General features: G+C 35.4%; 1 protein-coding gene across 6 annotated transcripts in view; it reads right to left on the reverse strand.

Moving 5' to 3' along the window:
- Positions 1–26,037, reverse strand: part of DENND4C (DENN domain containing 4C) — a 129,828-nt gene that overhangs the window by 29,615 nt on the left and 74,176 nt on the right. For 5 of the 6 annotated variants that reach the window (XR_005068787.1, XM_037061907.1, XM_037061903.1 and 2 more), the window contains 11 exons: positions 25,880–26,025; positions 24,669–24,704; positions 24,451–24,581; positions 21,962–22,094; positions 19,526–19,732; positions 14,027–14,155; positions 13,476–13,620; positions 13,077–13,223; positions 8,639–8,761; positions 7,615–7,761; positions 3,063–4,243 (listed from right to left, as the gene is read on the reverse strand). Coding sequence is in view for 5 of the 6 variants with exons in the window: in XM_037061907.1 (XP_036917802.1) it covers positions 3,063–4,243; positions 7,615–7,761; positions 8,639–8,761; positions 13,077–13,223; positions 13,476–13,620; positions 14,027–14,155; positions 19,526–19,732; positions 21,962–22,094; positions 24,451–24,581; positions 24,669–24,704; positions 25,880–26,025 (2,525 nt within the window). In the remaining variant the exon portion in view is untranslated. The remainder of the gene's footprint in view (positions 1–3,062; positions 4,244–7,614; positions 7,762–8,638; positions 8,762–13,076; positions 13,224–13,475; positions 13,621–14,026; positions 14,156–19,525; positions 19,733–21,961; positions 22,095–24,450; positions 24,582–24,668; positions 24,705–25,879; positions 26,026–26,037) is intronic. The other variant, XM_037061908.1, reaches the window with a different exon arrangement.

Genomic DNA, 26,037 nt, shown 5'->3' on the forward strand with positions numbered 1-26,037 from the left:
CTTAAAAAAATAATACCAGGTTAAGGTATTTTTGAAGTGAGCTTTTTTAAAAAAAATATTTTATTGATTATACCATTACAGTTGTTCTATTCCTCCCTTCATTCCCCTCTACCCACACACTCCCTCCCCACCATTCTCCCCACCCTTAGTTTATAACCACGTGTCTCAAGTTCTTTAGATTCTATATTTCCCCTGCTATTCTCACCCTCCCCCCTATCTATTTTCTNGGGAAGCTGTAATCTCTATTAGTTTCCTCCTTCAATTGAAAAGAATAAAACCAGACACATATAAATAATACCTCTGCCAATGAGAATATATTTACTCCACCTTTTTCAGAATTAAACTCCTCTACAACCCTTAAATAAATCATCACCCCCATATTTTTTAAAACACAGAACTTCTATTATTTGTAATTTCCAAACTCTTAAGACATTCAAATGATGACCTACATAGTATTACTTTAAGATTATGCTGTGACCCTGGTGTATGTTTAGGATATGCGGTGCCTCTCAATATTCAATATTATAAAATGAAGGAACTTTGCCCTGGCTGGTACAGCTCAGCGGACTGAGCACTGGCCTTCAAACAGAAAGACCGCTGGTCATTCTAGTTAGCGCACATGCCTGAGTTGTGGGCCAGTCCCCTGTTGGGGATGTGAGAGAGGCAATGGATCCATGTTTCTCTCACATTTCTTAAATTTTAAGAAAGATGTCCTGGAGGTTCCTAAGCCTCTCCTCATTTTTTTGAATTCTCATTTCTTCATTTCTTTCTGGTGGGATGTTTCATTCTTCCTTCTGGTCCATTCCATTGATTTGAGTCCCAGTTTCCTTTCCATCACTATTGTTTTCCTGGACATCTCCCTTCATTTCAATTAGTTTAGCCTTCATATGTTCCTCTAATTTGTGACTATAATCCACCAGTTCTGTGAGCATCCTGATAAATAGTGTCTTGAATTGTGCTTCTGAGAGGCTGGCAATTTCTCGGTCGCTTAGAGTTATTGGCTCTGGGACTTTGAGTTCTTCTTGCGCCATCTTTTGGGCTGTTCGTGCCTGTTCCGTAGCAGGATCGGAGCCTTAAAGTGTTCACCAGAGCAGGGCAACTCAGTCTCTGGGTTGTGACACTATATGTGGGGGCGGGGTCAAAGAGGGACAATGGCTTCCCGTCTGCCGCCTGCCACCTCAGGCCCACCGGCACTGCCGCTACCACTGTCACCAGGCCCACGCGTTTCATCCCACTGCACGCAAGTGTGCCACCGCCGTCAGCCCTCGTCCCCTGGGGCCTGCGTCTTCCGTCTCACTGTGCCCGAATGTGCGACCTTGGTCAGTCTGCCCCACACCCCGACTGGTTCCGGGCTGCCTGTGCACCTAGGTCGGGGGATCTGTCCTGCCCGGCCCAGCTCCGCTGCTGGCTTCGCCTCTCTTACCGTCCCCATTGAACAGTTCGTAGTTGTCGGATTCCGTATAATTCCGTTTTCTGGTCTTTGGGTGTGTCCTAGTTCTCCAGACCTTTGTTGTATTCAAACTTGGTTGTGGGAGAAGGCACAGTGTTTCCACCTATGCCTCCATCTTGGCGGAAGTCCTTTTTTTTTTCTTTCCTTAATTGACTGTAAACTCTTTAAATACAACATACAATTTGGATTATAATACTTACTATACTTTTAATTCAATTGAGTTTGCTTATAGAATAAAATTTTCCTTTGAATGGTACACAAATCCTATTTGTCCAGTTTTATTTCCTATCTCTACTTCCTATTTATGACTTGCAGCAATCTGAAATTGATTATGTCATCTTAAAAATGCATGATGTTTTAAGCCTTCATACTTTCCCCATTATTTTCTCTGATACACATTCTGCCATTTTAATACTTTAACCCAAAACTTTCAATTTATCCATCAAAAGCCAACTTAGATACTATCTGCTTTCCTCATTGGACAGTCTCCACAGGAACCTTTTCTAAGATATTGCCCCCTTCTTTGCTACTATGTTGGTTGAGGGCATGGACTCTAGAGCAAATCTCCCAGACTTCAAATTCCAGTTCTGCTACTCACTAGTTGTGTGACTTGGGAAAGTTAATTAATCTCTCTGAATCTCAGATACCTCATCTATAAAATGGGGACAACGCCAGTACCAATCCAAGGAATTACTTCAAAAACTAAATAAATATGTGTGTTCATATACATATATATATGTTCATGTATAAAATAAATATACAACTTATGACAATACCTAGAACATAGTGCTACAATAATAATAGTAAACATAGGTGTCTGTTTTTTTCTAGTAAAGTAGTACAATATTTTGAACACAATATAAAAATAATTTTTCAAAGATTTTTAAAATTTATTTTCAGAGAGAAGGGAGGGAAAAGAAGGGGGAAAGAAACATCAACGTGAGAGAAACATTGATCAGTGGCCTGTCATACACACCCCGACTGTAAACTCAACTACCAACCCAGGCTTGTGCCCTGACCGGGAATCAAACCAGCAACCTTTCTTCACTTTGTGGGACAAAGCTGAACCAACTGAGCTATGCTGGTTAGGGCAACAGTGTAAGTCCAATTAAAGTTTTTCTATAAAACAAATAAGCAAAATTTCCCTACTTATATTCATATGAGGATATAATAATTAATTTTCTTTACAATAATTTTTAAAATAATTACCAGATTTTGCTATAGAGCATGAAATTGAAAGATCAAGTTGTAGAATTCCTTCACATATATTAACAAGATAATAAATGTAAGGTTATTTAAAAGCTGAAGTGCCATGCAGATATAACATGGCACCATTTTTAAATTGAAACATTAATCATTAGTGTTTGCAAAGAAATTAACTTAATGTGTTAGCTTAGACTAATCTATGGACTTATAAAATAGTCCCGATATTCTATTTCTTCATTATTACTTTCCTTACATGCATGTTCTAGTTATTTCAAGAAACAGGATATGCATATTTTCTAAATACAAAAACCAAAGTTACTAGACATCTCTAAATAATAACTTGCATAGAGAAAAATACTACAAACACTCCAATATGAGACAGAGTAAACACATAAAATATTCTTACCTCATCATCTGAGTAGTTGTAGGCAGACGCCATAGCTACCAACACCTTACTGGCGACTGTTGCTGCTTGTTTCATACCAGACTTCAGGACATCTATCTTGGGCCCTGAAAGTATGTTATCCAGCTTTAGCCCTGACAAAGAATTTACCACAGAGCCCAGTGAGCCATGAGGTGAAGAACGCACCAGTGCAGATAAGGAACTTGAACGTTCTTTGTGACCTCGAGAGGGAGTGTGCTGCCTGAAACGCCCAGTAAACGTTTTGGACCTTGACACTGCAGGGGAGATTTTTTCACTTTCAGGACTTTCCTGTGCTGGTGGACTGTGATCCTGTGCTGGTGGACTGTGATCTATCGGTAGACTTGACCTCCTCTCTAAAGGGTGTATCAGTGGGGTAGCTCCAGACTCTCTGTTCCCCTCTCTGTGTAATTCCATACTAGAAGATTTACTACCCAGGGGACTCTTTAGGTTCATATAGTTTTCAATTTCATCAGCCAGATTACGTGCAATAACTGGAGAAAACAACTTATCCTCAGAATCAGAAGTTTTTTCTCCTATAAATTCAGTGGCTAAAAGAGACAAAGGATCTAGTCCAGTTTCAACATCTTCCCTCTCAACAGCTTTAGCTGCACCACAGAAACTACTTCTTTTATTTATTAGATCTTTGGATCCTGCTTTCAAATCTCTAGGCTGATCATTGTTACTGTCATTTTGTAGACTGTCATGTGTACCCTTTGTCATAGTAGTTGTAGCAACACTGTCAACAACAGGTTCTAGGAGCTCTTGGCTTTCCTCAAGCATCTCTAACACTGAAGAAGATCTATGCTCAGAACCCCAAGTGCTTTCAGACACACAAGTCCTAGGATCAGCTAGATGGCAGCTAACACTCTCAAAACTATGGGTTCTCGCAATATGAAGTGGAGAAGTCTTAGGACACGTCAATGCTGCTGTGAGAATCTTGGCATCTGCTCCCATCATGATAGCCGCTTCACTTGAATTCAAATCCAAACTGCTCTTCTTAAGCAACATTCCTGCTCGACTTTCAGAACTAAAACTACAACTCCTCTCTGGAAAATGTTTTTGTCTTTTTTCTCCTCTATCGCCATTCTTGAGATTAGGAACTTCACCAAAGACTGCATCTTCAACTGGATCTTGAGCAGAAAATAGCACATTTGATGTACTGCCTAAAAGGGAAAGTACAACATTAAAAATTAATGTTTCCTAAAGTAACTTTTATTAAAAAGTTTATTTTCTAATTTTTGAAAATGACACATATTCTGCAAAAGATTCAAAATGTTTAGAAGGTAAAAATAAGGTATACAGGAAAAAAAGAAGTACAAACAAAACTCCATTTAACCCTGCCTCCCAGAAATAACACTTTAATGTATAATCTGCCAAAATAGATCATGTAATATATGCTGTATATACCTGCATTGTTCACTAAAATGTATCACATTTATTAATATAGACCTATACTTTACATTTCATGGGTTTATTTTCAATTTAAGAAATATATTCTGTATCAAAGAACAAAACCAAAAAAATTCTCTTCTATCTGAGCTTTCACATATCCAGTTCAACAAGTATTTGCCAGGAATCTACTTTCACAAAGCAAATTCATAATCATGGAGAAATTATATATTTGCTATAGCCAAAGTCTTACTGCTCCAAAGTAAAATAACTGCCCCAAGTAAAGAACCAAGAATAGAAAACTTAAAATTGGCCAACTCCAAGAAGGCTAATAAAATCTGAGTAGCTAAAAAGTGTTCAGATACATTCATTTCTTCAACAAATATCTGAATGTCTACCAGCATCCACTACATGAGGTGCTAGGAATACAATGGCAAATAAAGCAGACATGATCCCAGCCCTCATAGGTCAGTATTGTTGGATCAAGCGGCACAAAATTATGCCAGTGGCTGAAGGAATATCCCAACCTGCAACTTTGGAGGAAGCAAGGGTGGGATATTCTTTTTTACTCTTTGCCACCCTGCGATATTTTCCACTTCAAAACCAAAAGCTATTTTCTACTTGAATCATTATCCAAACTTAAGTCTATGTATCCCTTCATTTTAGGATTCTCATTTGTTTTTTGTTGTTGTTACTGTTTTTTTTTAAAAAAATCTTTAATGGTGTCAGATCTTCAAGTTCATTTTTAAAAAAGATTTTAATTACTTATTTTTAGAGAAAGAGGAAGGGAGGGAGAGAAATATTGATGTGAGAGACAAACATCGATTATCATAGTTGCCTTGTATAATGTGCACTTTTTTGCCTAAATTTTTGAGGGAAAATAAGGATGCACATTATATGTGGGTATAATGATTATATACCATGGATATAATAATCCATGTATAATATGCACAAAAATGCAGGTGCGCATTATACATGGCAGAATACAGTAGTTGCCTCTCAGATGCCCCCAACCTGGCCCACAACCCAGGCGTGTTTCCTGACCAGGAATGGAACCAGTAACCTTTCAGTTTGCAGGATGTCACCCAACCCACTGAACTAGTCAGGGTTCTCATTTGTTTCTTAAAAAGCATAATGACCTGGGAATTTTGCAGGGAAGGTCTTTGATAATTTTTAATATTCCAAATTGATTCAAACTTCCTTTTAATCTTCCAAATTGGTACCAACTAATAATCATAATTATACCAATTAAACAGAACTAATAATAAGCACTTAGAGATACTTTTAAAGCTCTTAGGGGAATCATATTAGCCTATTTCAAAAATTTGTACCTGCTTTGAAAACTTTTACCAATATTTAAGAAACAGATCTTTGCAAATTTACTGGTTCTCATAGCATTTCCAGGAATTTAGTGGCACAGTTAGTTCAATTTTAAAATAAATTTGACTGTTTGATGTATTGGCAAAAGCCCCATTACCTCCTCCTTCTTTCTTAACATACGTCTTCCTAGATAAAGATGTAATGGGGAAAAAAGACGAGTAAAAAGGCAAGAAACTACACAAGTCTCCAGACTGCGTCCATTTTAGTATTCTGAGAAGATTCTAACCCTTTGATGAAGAAGACTGCCCTTCTCTTTTTTTAACCTACTATCAACAGGTTGGAAAAATGGGATATAGAACATATATATCAATTACTTGTTCAAAACACCTTTAGTTCCACTTTTTGTGCACTATCCCTCCCCCAACAACAACAACTACAAAAATGACATGGTATCAATAAACACACACAAAACAGTAAACACAGATAAAAAAACCTTTAGAAATAAAAAGTATTTCAACACTGACTTAAGAAGCTGGGAAAATTAAGTTCCATAAAGTCATTACAAAAGATACATTTATAGATAAGACATTAGACTTTAGAGAAGTGAATTGTAGCTACTAACGAAAGGCACAAGATACAATCTAACTTCACTGTCCTTTGAAACTGTATACCCAGATGTGTGTCCTAATAGTACTTGGGAGGTGCCCTGAGTGGTGTGGTTCAGTTGGGCATTGTTCCACAAAGCAAAAGGTTGCCAGTTCGATTCTTGGTCAGGGCACATGCCTTGAGTTGTGAGTTTGGTCCTCAGGGCGTGTTCAAGAGGCAACTGATGGGTGTTTTTCTCTCACATCAATGCTTCTCTCCAACTCATTCTCTCTCCCTTCCCCTCTCTCTAACCATAAATAAAATCTTCAAATTAAAAAAAAAAAAAGAATACCTGGGAGGCTATAATATAACTGAAAAGTAGTAAACTCAAATTCATGGGACTCACACACAACAGTTACTCATTACAAATACCTAATTACAAACAAGTTGTTCAGGGTACTTATAATAATTGGGCCAAAATTAAAGACTCACTGGTGTTTTGTGTAGAAAGTAAGTGATGTCAATCATTTTTTTCCATTTCTCTTCAGTGACAGGAATTACCCTATCACACATAAGCCCTCTAAAATTCCATCACATCACTGCATCTGTGTTCTTGATGAGTATAGGAGGCCCTAAAAAAATCTTTTCAAAGACTTCCCCTCCAAATTTCCCAGTTCACTATGCTTTTTAAAAAAAAACAAATGAGTGCCCTGGCTGGTGGTCATCTCTGATTATCTACCATGAGAAAGTAGGACCAAACTGAGAACAGGCACTACGACAAGAAAAGGTAATCCAAATAACAACTAAACACTCTAAATACCCCTTTTTAAAAAAAATTAAATATCTTTAACAACGGTTTTAACTTCTTATTTAGCTCATTTATAGGATTTAAACTTACTTCTAGCTCTTCAGCATGTTCATTGTAATTAGTCAATTACTGTAATGACAATTCAATGTCATATTAAAGGCACATGGGTATCTGCAGAAGTATGTGTGTGCATGTATGCACTTCTCACCCAGGGACATTTTTTTCATTGCTTGAAAAATGAAACATCAATTAGTTGCTTCCCAGATGCACCTGGACCAGGGATCAAACCCATAACCACGTATGTGCCCTGTCTAGGAACTAAACCCTCAGCCTTCTGATGTATGGGCAATGCTCCTACCAAATGAGCCACAGCAGCCAGGGTTCTATAGATGTATATATTAAATATTTAGTAACCAATACATAAAGACTCACCAGTGCTACTTTTCCTGCCATTGACATCAAATATACCGGATGGAACTTTCACAATACTGCTACCCGATGCAGGAGGCTCAGTAGGACTCTGTGGCTCTCCACTGTATTGCGAATGTTTAGCCATCACAGCAGACACATCACACACCTCTGAGGGAAAAAAACTTTTTAAAATGTTATCATTCCTACTTTTGACAATATTGAACAGAAATCATGTACTGATTTTAATATATTCTATGTGTGTAGTTTCCCCCTGATGAATACATAACTATTTTTTATTGATTTATTGTCTCAGTTACTTTATGGCATAAATGTTACCAGTATTGACTAAAATAAAAGCTTTATTTTAATATTCAATAATCCTAACTTGAGCATTCCTGAATGAATAAATTAAAGAACTAGCCTTTAGTTATACACCTCACCACTTGTCAAGTAGAAGATGGCCTTGCTTTTGCATAACTGGAGAATAAAATAGATGATTATCTCTGACGAAAGTACACTTACATTTGTGTAAAAAGGTAAGAAGAACATCTTATTACCATAAAGCCAAAACATTCCTCCATATTTCCATAAAATGATTACTACAAATCATTTCTACTTCAATGGGCCCCATTTAAAAAAACCAAACAAACAGGAAACCACACAGACTCTTCAATGAAAACCACGCACTTAGGTATTTGAAAGACTTCCAGTGAAAGAGCATTTTAAATAAAGGAGACACTAAAATAACAAGTTTGATTACTCAAAGTTTAGTCTTAATTCTGTCACAAAGTAGCTATATAATTTTGGTAAATAAGTATTTTAATGGTCATAGTTTCCTACAATATTGAGGGCTGATTTACAGTCTCTAAAGTTCAGTTAAATTCTAAAATTCAGAGACTAACAAAATTTACCATATATAACGGTACACAGTATCTTATAAACTCAGACCTTACAATTCTAAAAATTATCACTGAAATTATCAAACAACACTTTTAGTTAACAAAAGTATTTTTCTAAGTAAAGCCAGAAAGTACCAGTACTTAACCTTCTGTTTGCACTTTCATTTTAATGATCAATTCTCTTGCTGCTTGTTCTTCAGTACCATGAATTTCTGCATCATCTTTTATTAGTTCATCCTTAGACCCATAGCCTTGGTCAGACTGACCACCTGTGAAAAACAATGCAGGCTCACATAGAAATGTTTTCAGAGTCAAGCTATAAAATTTCAAAAGAAAATTCCATTGATCTACACAACTTAAAGAAATGGAAGGCAAGAAAGCTTACAAAGCACACAGGACATTTAAAAAACAATAAGAAGCAAAGAACACTAGAAAAAGGAACATCAAAGACTAAAAACCATTACATATTTGAAAGCACCAAACCCTGATTTCCTCATCTGTAAATTAACAGATTTTCACAAGATATCTTCAAATTTTCTTTTGGAGGGTGTCTACAGAATGCTAATTTTTGTGTAAAAAGAAGAAATAAAACAAATATACATGTCTGCTTACTTTTGTAAAAAGAAATGAAGGAATAATAAACCAGAAAACAAAACTGGTTACTTATCAGGCATGGGACAAAATAGGATGGAAAGGACAGAAAAGAAACTTTTATAAATAGGGCTTATTATGTTGTCTTTATTTTTGGAAATGTAATAACTTCTACATATTCATAAAATTAAATCAATAAAATGTAGATGGGGAGGGGAGTAACTAAAATTGAATGCAAACAGAAACAAATGAAAGCAACTGTATTTCATATGGGTAACAGAAACACATGGAAAGGATGGGGAGGAGCAACCCAAGTCACTTTGAAACACATTACTTTGAGCATATGCTCTGAGCCCGGCAGCGGGGGAGGGTTAGTTAACAGTAAAATCCTGAACTCATGAGGAGGTTTGTTTTTCATAGGGGAATGGGTGTAGCAATTCTGAAATTATTTTATGTGTATTGTAGGACTGAGCAAACTAGTAAATGTGATGATGTTTTTAGAAGCCAAGATTCTTAATATGGAAAAGAGATTAAAAAAAAAATGAAATGAAGAAAGGCAAAAAAAAACCAACAAAACCCTGTAGGGTTGATTGGAATTAGAAGTATTTCTGCAATATAAATACATATATTCCAGCTCTTCTGAAAAAGTCTGGAAGCAGTAACACCTTGGAGTGGTAAATACACCTACAGCCCAGATGTTGTTTTCTAAAATCTACTGCCCACTAAAATCAACCTAGGATCTTTGAAGAAATGGCCAATTACAGAGCTCAGGCAGGGGAGGTATAAGAGTAAGTCAGGAACATTTTATCGTTCAAGAAAGAAAGTGCTCAAAATCAAGTTGAGGCATGCCTAAAGTATATACGATAGAATATCTATCATCTTACAAATGTGGAGGGAAGACAAAGTTGGCAAAACCACCACTTTACACCCATCACAGTAAAGACTATTTCAGGCAATAATCATCAATGATGCTAAATTTAAAAGAGAAAGTGTGATAAGAAAGAGGATATTATTACATAGCCTAACAGTGTCTCCTCACAGATAGCTTATTATCTGCAAGGGGGATAACAGTAACTAACAGAAACCAAACACTAAGACCAGTGATTAAAATTAACATCACCAATGAGGGGCAGATAGACATTGTGTGCCTCTGCGATGTGATCATCAGAAAGGATACAATATCACTTTTGTAGCAGAGCCATTGAAGCATAACCTAATCTAACCACAGGGAAAAATCAGACAAGCTCCAACAGGAGAGCATTCCACAAAATAACTGGACTGAATTCTTCAAAAGGTTCGATGTAATGGAGGGCAAAGAAAGGATGAAGATCTGTGCCAGGTTAAAGGAGACAAAGAGAGGGAGTTAAGTGCCACAAAGGACATTATAATAGCTGACAAAATTGGAATGCAGAATACAGGTTAAAGTAGTTTATCAATGTTTTTCTGAATCTGGTAACTATACTGTGGTTATGTAAGACAAAATACCAGTAAAGTATTAAGAGGTAACAGGGCAAGATGTAAGCAATCTGCTCTCACATGATTTAGAGAAAATAATAATGTGCATATGTGTATAGAAAGAAAACAATAAAGCAAATGTGGCAAACTAAAAGTAGATGAATCTAAATAAAAGTTATTTAAGAATTCTCTATACTATTCTTACAATAGTAAGAGTAAATAGTAGTAAATTATTTCAAAATGAAGTTTTTGACTTTCAAAAGTCTATTTTCGCTTTAAACTTACATCATTTAAAACCAAAACTAAGACGTGGGGGGCGTGGTGGTTGGAGATGGAAGGATTGAGAAAAAACAAACAAACAAAACCTCATGGACACAGACACAGTATGGTGATTGCTGGGAGTCAAGGAGTGGAGGTTGAAAGAGGGTATAAGGGGAATAAATGGTAATGGAAAAAATACAATAAAAAATAAACTATTAAAAAAAAGAAAAACAAAATAAAAAATACAATGTTATACTTTCTACTACTACTTGTTACACTGTATCTCAGGTGTTGGGTTTGCCATATATGTAACAAAAGAACTAAACTTCTTTAAATGTGGCTATTTAGAATGACTAACTTCAGTCACATTTTTATTGGCCCCCTCAGAAAGGCTGCTAAAGCATTGTGGTGCCATGAAAGGACACTAGACTGGAAACAGAGTAAACTGATTAAACCCAGATATGATCCCCAACAAGCTAAGTGACTCAGTATCTGGTACCAAGTGGAAAGATCCTACAAGATAATCCTTAATGAAAGGAGTAACTTAAGTATCTGGGCTACAAGTCTCCAAAGGTATCAAATGACATCACAGAAACTCTACAGAGATATATAATCACTGTAAATTCAGTACTGGGGCTTCAGCCGTTTGAAATGCAACTGAAAAGATATATATGAAAAAGGGATCTGAAGTTTCTTCCCCAACTACTAGAATCTTTATGCCAATTATCTAGGATTACTAGATCACTTGTTTCTATTAGAGACAAGTTTAACAATCTAGAGGGATAGGGAATATATTTATTATTATAATAATTATTATTATTATCCTTGGTGAAATGGTTTCATGCAACAACATTACTTTCTTGGTATTTCATAAGTAAAATCCAAAGCATTTCTAAATATTAGAAAAAATACAGCAGGAGATAAAATAAGGTGTCTTTAATATGAAAGTGTGATAAAAATTCCTACTTGATAAAAGAAGGGAAATTCACAATCAGGATTGTAACTTAGCCTTATGTTGACTTTCAATGATTTACACATGCTTCTGTAATTATAGGGGTAGTTTTTATTATAAGAATTTAGATCAGTTTTAGCAAGCAAAAACCACCTCAACAGCTAGAACACTGAAATCTTCAATGCCTATAAAACTATTTGACACAATAGTGCTATAAACAAATCTCAAAATAAGAATTACAGTAAGGCATAGTATAGTTTCAAATAAGTTAACAAACATGCTTGCAAACTGATCATCAAATGTTAATTGAATTTTTCAGTAGTACATATATGATTACACTTATCTGAAGGAGAAAAAACCAAGAAAACTAAAATTGTTTTCCACTGGTAGTAAGACTTAAAATACAACGAAAGGTCTCTTCTCCCCCACCCTTGTATGTCAGCAAAATTTAACCTAATAAATGGGAAATTACCTGAAGTGGTTAACATTCAAGGGTAGAATTAATGCACACGTGTATCCATAGCTTCACGTCATACAAGTCTGTCTGCACCCCCACACCATGACAGCCAAGGACAAATGCGGCACCAAGCAACAGCACAGAGCAAGAAGCAGAGCAACAAAGGGCAGAGAAAGGAAACTTCAGTCATTGAGACAAGTTCATTAGACGAAGCACAGGAATTAGACCCCGAATTCTTTTTAAAGAAAAGCCTGAGATATTAACAACAAAAAAGAAAAACAAACAAGAAGAAGGATGTACAACACACATATATCTACTCAGTGTGCTCCTTTTAATTATGCTTAATTCTACCTTCAGAGGACAGAGGTCATGTCCATAGCTTTGTATGTAAAAGTAGCTTCAGTAATTTCTCAGATTTTTTAAAGTGTCATTTAAGGTAATGACTATGCAAAGAGAATACTTTTTCTCATGGCGTGTAACTTATTTTCTTACTTCTTCAATATTCATAATCTCAAATCTTTGATAAATATTTCCCACTTAACGAAAGAGAAAAGATTTATAAATTGTGTCACTAATACTCAAGTTCCTCAGCCCACATATCCTAACAATGATATCATATACTTTCACAAATGAATGATGAATAAATACAAAGTTCCATGCTAGAGCCTTTTCCACAGCACTCCAAAGTTAACTACAGGAAATGAAGAGAAGTGAGCAGCAATCGAAGGTATAATTTCTTCCTTTACTTATACATAGTATTTTTAAAGTAATCATACTGCACAAGGTCGAGAGGGATGTAAAGTCTTTTTTAAAAAAGGAAAGACTTAACGTGAGAAAATGAAGGGTTAGTGAAATCCAGATTTAGTACCTGTGCTAGAGTGATTATCAATGGAGTCAAGCCTGATTAAATCTCTGACGAAGACTGTGTGTTCCCCATTGTTAGCATCATTAGAACTATCCACACTACCGTGGCTCACCGTGTCCCCATCACTTCCACCTGTGGCATTCTGAGGAGCTAAAGATAAGCACAACAGCAGTTCAATAATTCATGGACTAATAATTTTTAAAGCAAACATCAGTGACCCAGAGTTGTAGAATACTTTCTAAATATTTTGAGGGTGAAATCTTGGACCAAGGTATTACTGTCTTTAGCTGTATTTAAAAATATCAACTAGAATTAAAGTTTTCTACTTCATATCAATTAAATTCATATACCTATAAAGCTTATGGTTCAGCAAGAAAGTACCTTTCCAATCATATGTATTACCTGATATTGAGGAGACCTGTAACTTCGGCATGGTCTTTTTAAGTGGCTGCCTAAATTGTGCCAAGCCATGGACCACATTTCGTACCTTCGTCCATAAGAAGATACCACTGCGGGTACTGCTAGGCCATGGGCTCTCCAAAACTACCTAAGGTAAAATTTTTTAAAAAGTAATGATTAGTACAAATGTCTGATTTTTTAAAAAGATTTTACTTATTTATTTATCTTTAGAGGGGAAAGGAGAGAGGGAGAGAAACATCAATGTATGGTTGCCTTTGGTGCGTCCCCTGCTGGGAGTTGGCCTGCAGGGAACCGGCCTGCAACCCAGGCATGTGCCCTGACTGGGAACCGAACCTCGATCCTCTGGTTCGCAGCCTATGCTCAATCCACTGAGCTACACCAGCCAGGGCGACAAATGTCTGATTTTTAAAACTACACATACATATACTTATATAATGCATATATAAAGACTGTAGCACAAAACCTCTAAAAGAAGGTAGAAAAAAATTAATCTTAATAAGCAACACATATGGCCCAATGTCAATACTACTTACCTTATTATAATAACCATAAGTAATAGCATTTGGCTTTATATTAGCAGTTTTCATTTCAAATAAGACTCTCACAGCTAAAACAGGATGACCCCAAAGTCCACAAAGCTGCATTACCACTCGATAGCACACCTAACAAAAAAGTAACATCACAGTATTAGTTAGTACATAGTCCATCTGTGACTTGTAGAGATTTTATTTTTTAAATTGTTTTATTGGCTATGTTATTACAGTTGTCGCAATTTTTCTGTTTCTCTCCCTCCATCCAGCACCCGCACTCCCTGAGGCAATATCCCCACCACTGTTCATATCTATGAGTCATTCATAGACGTTCCTTGGCTACTCCATTGCCTATTCGATACTTTACACCCCCATGGCTATTCTGTAACTACCCATTTGTACTTCTTAATCCCTTCACCTCCTCACCTATTTCCTGACACCCTCCTCCCATCTGGCAACCATCAAAATGCTCTCCAAATCCATGACTGTCTCTGTTCTTCTTATTAGCTTAGGTTTTTTTTTAGACTCAACTGTTGATAGATACGTATTTTTCCCATTTTATTATTCATAGTTTGGACCTTTATTCTTAAATAAGTCCCTTAAACATTTCATGTAATAATGGTTTGGTGAAGATTAACTTCTTTAGTTTTTTCTTGTCTGGGAAGCTCTTTATATGTCCTTTGATTCCAAATGATAGCTTTGCTGGGTAAGGCAATATTGGCAATCAGTCCCTGCTTTTCATGATTTTGAATATTTCCTGTTAGTACCTTCTAGCCTGCAAAGTTTGTTTTGAGAAATCAGCTGACAGTCTTATGGGAACTCTCCTGTAGGTAACTGTTTTTCTTTAGCCACTGTTAAGATTCTCTCTGATCTTTAACCTTTGGCATTTATGATGTGTCTTGGTGTGGTCCTCTTTGCATCCATCTTGTTTGCGGCACTCTGTCATTCTTGCACTTGTATGTCTATTTCCTTCACCAAATTAGGAAAGTTTTAGTTCATCATTTTTTCAAATAGATTCCCAGTTTCCTGCTCTTTCTCTTCTCCATCTGGCACCCCTATAATACGAATGTCGAAATGCTTGAGGTTGTCCAAGAGGCTGCTTAAACTCATCCTCATATTTTTCAGATTCTTCTTCCTTCTTGCTGTTATTTGTTGTTTTTTGCTTATGTTCTCTATCATTGACTTGACTCCTAGCTTCATACACTCTAATGTTGTTTCCCTGTAAATTGTTCTTCATTTAGTATATCCTTTGTTTCTGAATGGATATTTTTTATGCTACTGAGGTCCTCATTAACTTCCTTCAGTTTTCTTGCAACCAGTTTTAAACTCTACATCTAATAGACTGCTTATCTCCATTTTGTTTAGCTCTTTTCCTGGAGTTTTGATCTGTTTTCATTTGGGCCATGTTTGTCTCCTCAATTTGGCAGCCTCCCTGTCTTGGAAGCATGGCCTAATGTAGTAAGTATCCTGTAGGGTCCAATGACACAGCCACCCCTATAACCCAGGCTAGGTATTTAAGGTGTGCCCACCATATGGGCTGAGTGCACCCTCTTTTATTGCTGTTGGCAGACCAATGGGAGGGATTTACCCAGGCAGGTCAGTTGCAATGATGGGGTGTGACCACTGACCACCAACCTTGCCCTCCACAGAGGATTACTCTGATGTGGTCTGTAGCTGATCACTGGCTTTGGGGTTTCCTGAGTGGTGCAGGCCAAGGTCAGCTCCCACCCGTGTTTTGCCTGGGGCCACCCTGCATGATCTATAAAGAAATCTGAGATGGCTGCTTCTTATGGTAGGCTTGGAGATTCCAAGCACCAAGCTGGGAATCTAGACTGGCTTCTGTTAGTGTGGGCCTGGGGCCACTTAGCAAGAGGTATGGGAGCTGGGAGTTTGCTGAGGCCAGCTATTGTTGTTTGATAGGATTTAGGAAATTGTGAAGCATGAGCCGTTTATATGGAAAAGTCACAGCTAACAATTTCGGTGGGCCCATAAATTGGGTGGATTAGAGTCTCAGGGGATTTCCAGGGCAATGTAAAGTTTTAGCCAGGTTAATGTGGTCTCAGATATGGCAACAGTCTGCTTTTCTTTTATCTTGGGTAATGTAATTACGATGTGCCTTGGTGTGTTCTTCCTTGGGTCCAACTTCTTGGAGACTCTCTGAGCTTCCTGGACTTCCTGGAAGTCTATTTTTTTTGTTAGATTAGGGAAGTTCTCCATTATTTGTTCAAATAAGTATTCAATTTCTTGCTCTTTTTCTTCTCCTTCTGGCACCCCTATGATTCAGATGTTGGAATGTTTAAAGTTTTCCTGGAGGTTCCTAAGCCTCTCTTTATTTTTTTGAATTCTTCTTTCTTCATTCTGTTTTGGTTGTTTACTTCTTCCTTCTGCACAAAATTGTTGATTTGAACCCCAGTTTCCTCTTCTTCACTGTTGGTTCCCTGTATATTTTTATTTCTCTTTACAAAGCCTTTACTTTTTCCTGTTTTGCACCCATACTCAACCATTCTGTGAGCATCCTAATTAGCAGTGTTTTGAACTTGGCACCTGATAGGTTGGCTATCTCTTCATCATTTAGTTCTGTTTTTGGAGTTTTGATCTGTTCTTTCATTTGGGCCATACTCCTCTGTCTCAATGCAGTTGTTACCTTGTAAGGGGTAGAGCCTTAGATATTCACCAGGGCAGGACAACGTATGTCACTGCACTGTGGTGCTATATGTGGTGGAAGGGTCAGAGAGGGAACAATGCTGTTTGCTCAGCTCTCATCAGGCTTTCAGTCACTTCCTCCACTATCCACAAGTAAACTGGGACCATCTGGTACTGATTCCCAGGTGGGTGGGTTTGTGTATGTTCTAGGACCCTGTAGGTCTCCCCAGTGAACTCTCCAGAGATTTCAACCCACAGAACTCTCCAACCCCCATAGATTTTTTTATGGCCAGAGGTTTTGTTTTTAGTTGACTGTATTGGGATCCTGTGTTGTGCCATCTGCCTCAAACCCAAGTTGTCCTTCCCAGTTTATCTGCACACAAATGTGTGACTGCCCTGTCCTCCAGCTGCTGCCTTGCAACAAGTCATCTCTGCCCCTTCCTACCAGTCTGACCAAATGTTTCTTCTTAACTCCTTAGTTGTTGAACTTCCATACACTTTGATTTTCTATCAGATATGGTTATATTTTTGTTTTAAATTATGTCGTTGTCCTTCTGGTTGTGCGAAAAGGCAAAGTGTATCTACTTACATCTCCATCTTAGCCAGAAGTTCTCAAGTTTTATTTTAAAATCTGGCTTATTACAACTTTTACAAACATAAAATGTTCTTTGTATAGAACACAAAGCCATCAAATTAAAACATTAAGCATATAAAGGAAACATGGAATATGGAGCTGAATATGAAAACCACTTACTTTCTGGGTGACCTATGTGTTTATCAATTCATCTAAATTTCAAACTTCTTTCTTTTTAAAATGTAGCTAATAAATGAACTACCTCACAGAGTTGCTAGGAGTACCATAGGAAAAAATGTACATAATGTTCTATTCTATGTATAATCAATAAACAAAGTGCACCAAATATACTTACGAAAGATGATTCTTTAATATTAAACAAACATTTCTTTCTTCCAGTAGTAGAAATGCAATTACTTTGGCACACTACAAATCTCTGAAGTTGTTAGATGTGGAAATATAAGAAATTAACCTTGAATTTTTAAATCTTTTATCATGGTGTTTATTGGGAAAATAGTAAGAAAAAGTTTCTTAGCTTACTAGTTCTAATTGCTACATGCTAGAAAACAAGAGAATGTAATTATTTGTATCAGAGACTACCTTAGAACTTTATTATCTCTGGAGGAAAATAATTTTCAGGCAATTTGTAAAATGTCTCTTGAGCTTACAACTTATCAAAGAAATAAATAAGTATTGTACTTTCAATTTAGAGTACAATAACAATCAACATTTGCTCTCTCTTACAGCATACTCTAAAACACTTTATAAAAATTATCAGAATAATTTTCTAACACACTAAAATGGATGAGGTACAAAGCGCTGACTGTGATCAAGTACAGCACCTTGGTACTTGTAGGCTCTGGAACTCACCAAACCTTGTACTCACCACATTTTGAAGAGAAAAAAGTTTTTCAGCACTTGCGCTTGCTTGGGACACCTCATAATTGCTTGGGATGCCTTACACTTGCTAGAACATGTATGAGTCATGACACTACCCCTCAAGAAAAATTGTTTCATTGTTTGGTACTAGTCTGTTTCAGCACTCACCACAAGCTCTAGAATGAATTAATGATGAGTACTGAGGTATCACTGTACTTTTAATTTCCAAATAGTTTTATAAACATCAAATGAGAGAAAATACAATCAAATGTGAGAATGGATATTAGTACTTGTTTTATATCTTATTTTCAAAGCTTTTACAATATACAGATAATACTTAAAGAAAAATGAATTTTAATGTACTCATAGCACTACCAAATTATTTTGTAAATGCTGTAGTAGTTTCAGATCTTTTTTAAAGAAAAAAATTAGTTATTGATAAACCCTATAATGTGCTCTTTCCAATCTCATTTCTGTTCTATTTTTGTGTTCTCTCCTTCCCTCGGACATCATTACTCTAAATTTTTATTTCAACTTCATTTTAAATTCTAATCTGATTCTATATATCATTTATAATTATTTTAACACTAAAAATCATTTCAAAGGGAAAAAGTAGCAAATAGACTAAATAAGTGACTCAGTTTCTTTAACCCTATATCACTATCTCTTGGGATGGTTCTGAGTCTTAAGTGAGGTAAGGTAAAACATTTAACGCATCATTCACTCAGTGCTTACTATCTATAAGCTAGGTACTATTTTAGGCATAGTATATTAACTGACTTAACCCTCAAGATTATGAGAAAAGTACTATTATTATGTACATCAGTGGGACAATTTTGTCCTCCAGGGGTCACTTGGTAATGTCTAGAGACAGTTTTGATTGCCATGGAAGTGGTGCTGGTACTGGCATCTAGTGGGTAGAGGCCAGTGATGCTGCTAAACATCCAACCATGTGCAGGACAGGCTTGGAGAGGCCCCCATAATAAAAAATTATGTGGGCCAAAATGTGAGCAGTGCCAAGACTGAGAAACTGGAATCTATACTTCAGATTTATAATCTGAAAAACAGTTTGGTTTTATAAGTCACCCTAGAATCCTATTCCCTATTTGCTTCTTAACAAAGTTTTATCAAGAATAAAATAAAATCAATGTTATTTTCTATTTAAAAAGGGCAAACAATCTGGTCTAAGTGAGAGGTCTCAGCTTCATTCCACAGTAGTAATCTTTAAAATAAATATATTTAAAAATTAAAAATAAGAACTAGCTCTATGAAACAAAGTAAATGTTTTTACCTTTCCTGCTTAATGAAAATTCTTGAGGACACCTTGAAGCACTTGAGACATAACTTTTCTTAAAAATACAAAAATAAAATTTATCTTCGTGACTTTCTCAATGTGTTATACTTGCCTCATCTAGTGGATCCACATCTGTTTTCCTCATCTTAATAAGTACATCATATGCCTGCTGAAGTGCTCTGACCTTAGGATGGGAAACTCTAACATAGGCTGGGAGACAAATAAACCATAAACTATAACAATGACTGAAGAGGCATTTGGCCCATTGTGGTGGATTTGCATAACATCTTTTCGCCAACTTATGAGCTGTTTTTATCTCCTAGAAAGAGAATAAATAAAACATGGTATTTACAAAAATTCATTAGGACAGAGAAAGTGAAAAGGTAAGGAGAAAAGAGAATTTAATGTAAAATTTGACTCTAAAGTGAAGCATTTCATAGTTTTACTTTTGTGTGTGGCTTCCTACTTAGTGCTATCTGGTTCTTTCACATTCCCTTATGGAAGTACTTTATATTCTACTGTACCAAGCATTCATCTCCTAATAGATAAGAAATCCCTTCAAAGCACAGACCATTCATATTTTTATAATATAATGATTAATTAGGTGCACTTCAAATAGAAGGCACTGATATGTTTGATGGATGAAAAAGGTTTAACCATTGACAATTTATGAGCTCTTCAATTCTTAAAAAGTGAGTCTCCTCACACTTTTCCCTGCTAAAAAGTTAAGATGCCTTGAGTATTTCCTGCCAAGATTTTCATTTTACCATCTCTCACTACAGTCTGTGTTAATTCCTTCATTCACTGACTGATTACATAAAGGGATCTACTCCTCTGAAGACAACACAGTCTGAAAAGATCATAGACCTTCCTACCTAATCGTTCAATAGTCATGTTTTCAACTTCTGATTTTCATTCTGATTTAGGTGGAAGAGAATAGGTTTCAAAATCACCTGCTGAGCTTTATCAAACTACAGATATTCCCAGAAACTATAGAGCCTTCCAGATATGTTAAACTGCTACTGTGTGCTTTGCACAAAAGATCCCTCTATCGGGGTACGATCTAAATAAAAATATCCTGGTGTATTAGTTTTTTGTGATCTATTTTTATGAGACTTGAGGGCAGATATAGTTCCTTTCCTTTTCCAGCTAGCTTGGGAAAAAATGGTGATGAAAATGAGATTTAAATACTTAGTAACAAAATTCTCCCATTAAAAAAACTTGCCTTCAGTAAGCTAGCTAGGAGAAAAAAATGCCCTTCAGATAACACTGAGAGAAATGTGTACCGTATACAATTAAGGAACACCTTGGACTACCTCTCAGAGTTGGGAGAGGTCCATGAATTGGTAAAACCTGAACTAAGAATTTCATTCTGAAATTTTTCTATGCTTTGTAGACCCCCAAAATGTCAGTATATACCTAAAAGATGTTTAATTTTAACTCACACCTAACTATAGCTTAATTCTTTACACTTAAATCAGGTATGGTATTAAAGCTTGATGTCTAGGTGGTCCTAACATAACTCATTTGAAGTCTCTTTAGAATGTAGTATTCAGTATAAAGTACATTTACATTAATCATGAGGGAAATGCAAATCAAAATCACAGTGAGATACCTACCACTTCACACCATTAGGATGCTATAATAAAAAAGATAATAACAAGAACTGACAAAGATATATTGAACCTGGAACACTCACACACTGCTGGTAGGAAATACAAAATGATATAGCCACTCTGATAAACAGTCTGATGGTTCCTCAAAAGGTTAAACAGAGTTACCATATATCACACCAATTCTACTTCTAGGTACATACCCAAGAGAAATGAAAACATACATCCACATAAACACTTGTACACAAATGCTCATAGCAGCACTATGAATAATGGCCAAGAAGTAGGAAACACTCACATGTCTATGAATGGATAAATGTATAAATACAATGGAATATTATTCAGCAACAAAAATAAATGAAGTACCGATACATGTTGTAACATTCATGAACCTTAAAAACATTATTATAAGTGAAAGAAGCCAGTTGCAAAGGGCTATATGTTACACAATTCCATTTATATGAAATGCCAGGCATAGACAAAACTATAAAGACAGAAAACATACTAGGGGTCGCCTAGGGCTGTGGGAGATAAAAACTGGGAGTTAATAGCAAAGGGGTGAGAGTTTTTCTTAGGGACAACAAAAATGCTCTAAAGTTGATTGTGGTGGTGGCTGCACAACCCTGTGGATATATGAAAAGCCACTGACTATAATTTAAATGGGTGAACTGTATATATGAGAATTATATCTCAACAAAGTTATTTTTAAAATATATTTGGTTCCCAAGGATTCTCCTAAAGCATAAACATAAGCATGCAAAAACTTCAGCCTCGATATTACAATAGAAGTAGGGTTGCAAGAAATATAGGTCATCATCAACCATAGTGGATCTTCCAATGCTTACTGTGAGTGATAAACCTAAACTATAAGCTGCATATCACATATACATACTTTACATTTTAAATTAACATGTATTACATAAAGAATATCTGACCTGTTTAGTTCTCTTAGCCATGAGAGCTGGACTGTTTGTAATGCTATTCCCAGTAGGGTGTCTACTAAAACAAAGCTTCAGCTCCTGTGGTCTGTCAAAAAGCTTAAGGTCCAGTCTTGGAAAGCATTTGTAACTAAAATGAAAAGCAAAAATAGAACTGCTGATTTAAAATACATTAACTCTTCATATTATTCCAGAATTTAGGTGAATATTTCTAAACCTTAATAGTACCCAATATTATTCCCCAAAACCCTTATATAGAAAATTTTCTTTTCAAAAATATAAGGTGATATAGTTATAAAATACATAGGCCACCTACACAGAATCTTTGGCTCCTCTCCACCCTACTTATTTTCAACCAATCCCTAGCAAACAGAAAACCCGAGTATCTTACTTGATAATTAACCCTTATGAGAGAAACCAAGTGTTCAATGATAAATTATATTTGAAAATATTTAGTATAATTAATAATTTTGTTTTTATTCATGAAAGTATTTTGCACTGATATCTAAAAGGAAATTTTTTCATAATATTTTTATTAATGGGATATATAATAATTTAAGCAATTCTTTACTGTTGGTCACTTTTAGGTTATTTCTGAATTTTTGTGATTAAATATCTTTGTATATATATCTTTATGAATACTTTTGCTTAATTTCTTAGGATAATGCACAATAACAGGGTCTGCTATTGTCAATATTTATCAAAACAATCAAATTATAATCATACAAAATTATTTTTTTAAAAAAAGCAATACTTGCAGCATACATTCTAACTTCACATACACTCTAGCAGCACAGCCTATCCTCAACATGATAGATTAAAAATGCTTCTGCCCTGACCAGTGTGGCTTAGTTGGTTGTGCGCTGTTCCACAAAGTAAAAGATCACTGACTTGACTCCTAGTCAGGGAATATGCCAGGGTTGCAGGTTTGGTCCTGGTTGGGGCACATAGGAGAGGAAACAAATTGATGCCTCTCTTTTCTTTTCTTTCTTTTAAAGATTTTATTTATTTATCTTTAGAGAGGAAGGGAAGGAGAGAAGGAGAGAAACATCAATGTATCGTTGCCACTCATGAGTTCCCTGCTGGGAACTGGCCTGCAACCCAGGCATGTGCCCTGACTGGGAATCAAACCGCGATCGTGTGGTTCGCAGGCCCGTGCTCAATCCACTGAGCTACACCAGCCAGGGCTCTCTTTTTTTTCTTCTCTTTCTTTTCCTCTCTTTTTCCCTCCCTTCCCCTCTCTCTAAAAATAAATAATAAATAAAATCTTTTTTTAAAAGCTTCTACTCATCATTTTGGTCTGCATTTCTTTGAATACTAGAAAAACTTAATATATTTTCATTTTATTGACTATTGAGAATTCTCCTTGGAAAATGCATGCTTACTTCCTTTGGCCAATTTTCTTCTGGGCTATACTGCCTTTCCCTACTTATATTGTTTGTCAATACCTGGATACCAATGATTAAACCAAAGTAAAGAAGAATTCTATAGCTAATATGCAATCAAAATAGTACTTAATGAAGCCACTCAATATCTATGGTATATATTCTTCATTCTTATGCAGTCCTGAGATTATATATTAATTCTATATTTCCATATTTTTAAAAGATAGTTACTTTATATTTCTGTTGCTGCATAGTTTCTTTTATGAATATAGCCTAAGAAATAACTGTGTATAAACACAAAGATATAGACAGTAAAGAATTACAAACAAACCCACAGGTGACTCGCAAAACAAATAACAATAAAAGTGTGCAATGTAGTCATTCAAAATGATATAGCACAAAAAAATTTTTAGCATGGACATATGTTTGGACCACTAAAGGCAAATACAGGTTACAAAGAATATGTACAGGATGAACTCGTATTTGTTTTAAGTAAATGCAAATTTATGCACAAAAGGAAAGGAAAAGTATACATACAATTGTTAACAGACTAAGTACTGGTGCTAAAATGATATGCTGATTCTCTTTTTTCTGTTGTTTAATTTTCTAAGTCTATTAAACTTTGTACTATCACAATTACAACAACAACAATCAAATACATTTCATTTCTCAAAAGATTCCCATCCAAATCCTATTCTTTACATTTATTTTAATAAAGAACAATTCCTGGTCCTCTACTTTTAAGTCTACTCTGACATATTAAGCAGAACTTTAGTCTTTATATTAACAGTGAAACCCACAAAAGGGTGGGGGAGCCTCACAAAAGTATATAAATTTTTTTAAACATTAAAATATGGTTAAATGTTTAGGTCAATAGTTTCCAACATCTGGCTTATCTTCCAATAAGGTTGTCCAATTCTTAATTTACATTACCCAGTGATATTATAAAATAATTCATCTCTAGTAGTTTAACTGAATAAATTTTGAAAATGACCTTCACAAATAATTAATATATATATATATATCTACTATTAATCAGAAACAATCAAAATAAATTACTAAAGCTGTGCCCAAAGAGCTTCTTTAAAAAATTCTTGCTACCTGTACTTTGGTGACAGGTCCTTTCCATCATCAGGAGGTGGCTCTGGTGGCATTATGAATACAGTGTGCTCACTTTTTTGTGAATCATCTAGCTCTATCAACTTGGTATCATCTGTTGAATCACAATCAACCTGAAAATAATCATTTTTTCCAGTTAATTTGTATATAAGAAAGACCTAATCCTGAAATTTCAAAACTTAATTTTAAGAAAAAAATACCTTATCTGTTTTCTCCATGCCTTTATCAGGAAACAACTAGAAAAGAAGAAAAGAATTCTTAGTGGAAATGTCTCCTGTGAATTTAATGGAGTTTACTTTAAAATCTTTTATTAAAAAATATCCTTTTCATTTAATACTGTGCAGATACAAAACACTTCACAATATATTTTGGGGATCCTATACTATATTAGGCTAAAGTATAATACTTCTCTTATAGCTATTAAAAGAGAAAAATTTATTTTGATTAATATTTTCATGAATCCTTCAAAAGCAAAAGATGACTAATCACAAGGGAAATCTAGCTTTTCAAATCCAAAGTTTCATTATTACTAAACCCCTGCATTCATGATTGATATTATCTAAGCATCCCTCTAACTGGATGATAGTGTACTATCAATTTTATCAGTAAACTAATATGTTAAATAACTTCAATTATATCCCTGAAGTTTGAGATCACACTGACAGAAAGGGAGAAAAATTAATCAAGTTTTCAAAGGCACATGAATCACTAGGAACCCATTAAAAATGTCATAATATTCTACCTTTTTTGGATATAATCTCAAATTTTATATAATATAAAGTTTGCATAAATAATCAGCCTCAAGAACCACATAGCAAAAATAAGAATTCTATTAAAATTTTCTTTAAAAATCTAAGTCAGTCATCAATTGACTTAAGAATCAACTTGAACTTCCTTAGGATGGGTGAGTAAAGCTTTAAAATCTAACATATTTCCAAATATCTTCCATTAGGACAAAAGAAATATATTAGCAAAAGTAGTTGGAAAGACATTAAGACAAAAGAACACAGGCCTCCATTATCCATAAAACTAGACTTTTTAAACAAACTACTAAATCTTCTTATGTTGATATAAATTAAAAAATATAAGATTTAGGATGGCCAACGAAACGTTCTTAGTACTTAATAGTCACAAAAACAAAGTGAGATGTAAAGAGAAAAATTACCTATGTATGGTAGAAAGTAGACACCACAAGGAAAATGACTCATATCAAAACCAGAATTAGGTACTTGCATGTACATGTGAGCACATGCGTGCCCACAGCCATGAGCTTGCATGCACACACACACACACCCTATATTGTCTCCCTCAGATCATTTGGGCTAATCAGAATAATGATGATGATTATATGTACCAGTAGTCAAACTATTAAAGTTTTTCCTTAACATTGTTGTATAGGACAAACTTTTACCTTTTCTATGCAGTCATCAAAAAATGCCAATCCAGTATCTTTATCACTTACAAAACTACATTCTTCAATGAATCGAATAAAAATCTGTGTTTTGGATAAAAGGGTGTAGAATTTTGTATAGGCACGATCTCGACTTTTTAAAAATCCTAAAGAAAACA

Source organism: Sturnira hondurensis, unplaced genomic scaffold, assembly GCF_014824575.4.
Source record: "Sturnira hondurensis isolate 20B ecotype Veracruz unplaced genomic scaffold, ASM1482457v3 Scaffold0013559, whole genome shotgun sequence".
NCBI classification, from domain to species: Eukaryota; Metazoa; Chordata; class Mammalia; order Chiroptera; family Phyllostomidae; genus Sturnira; species Sturnira hondurensis.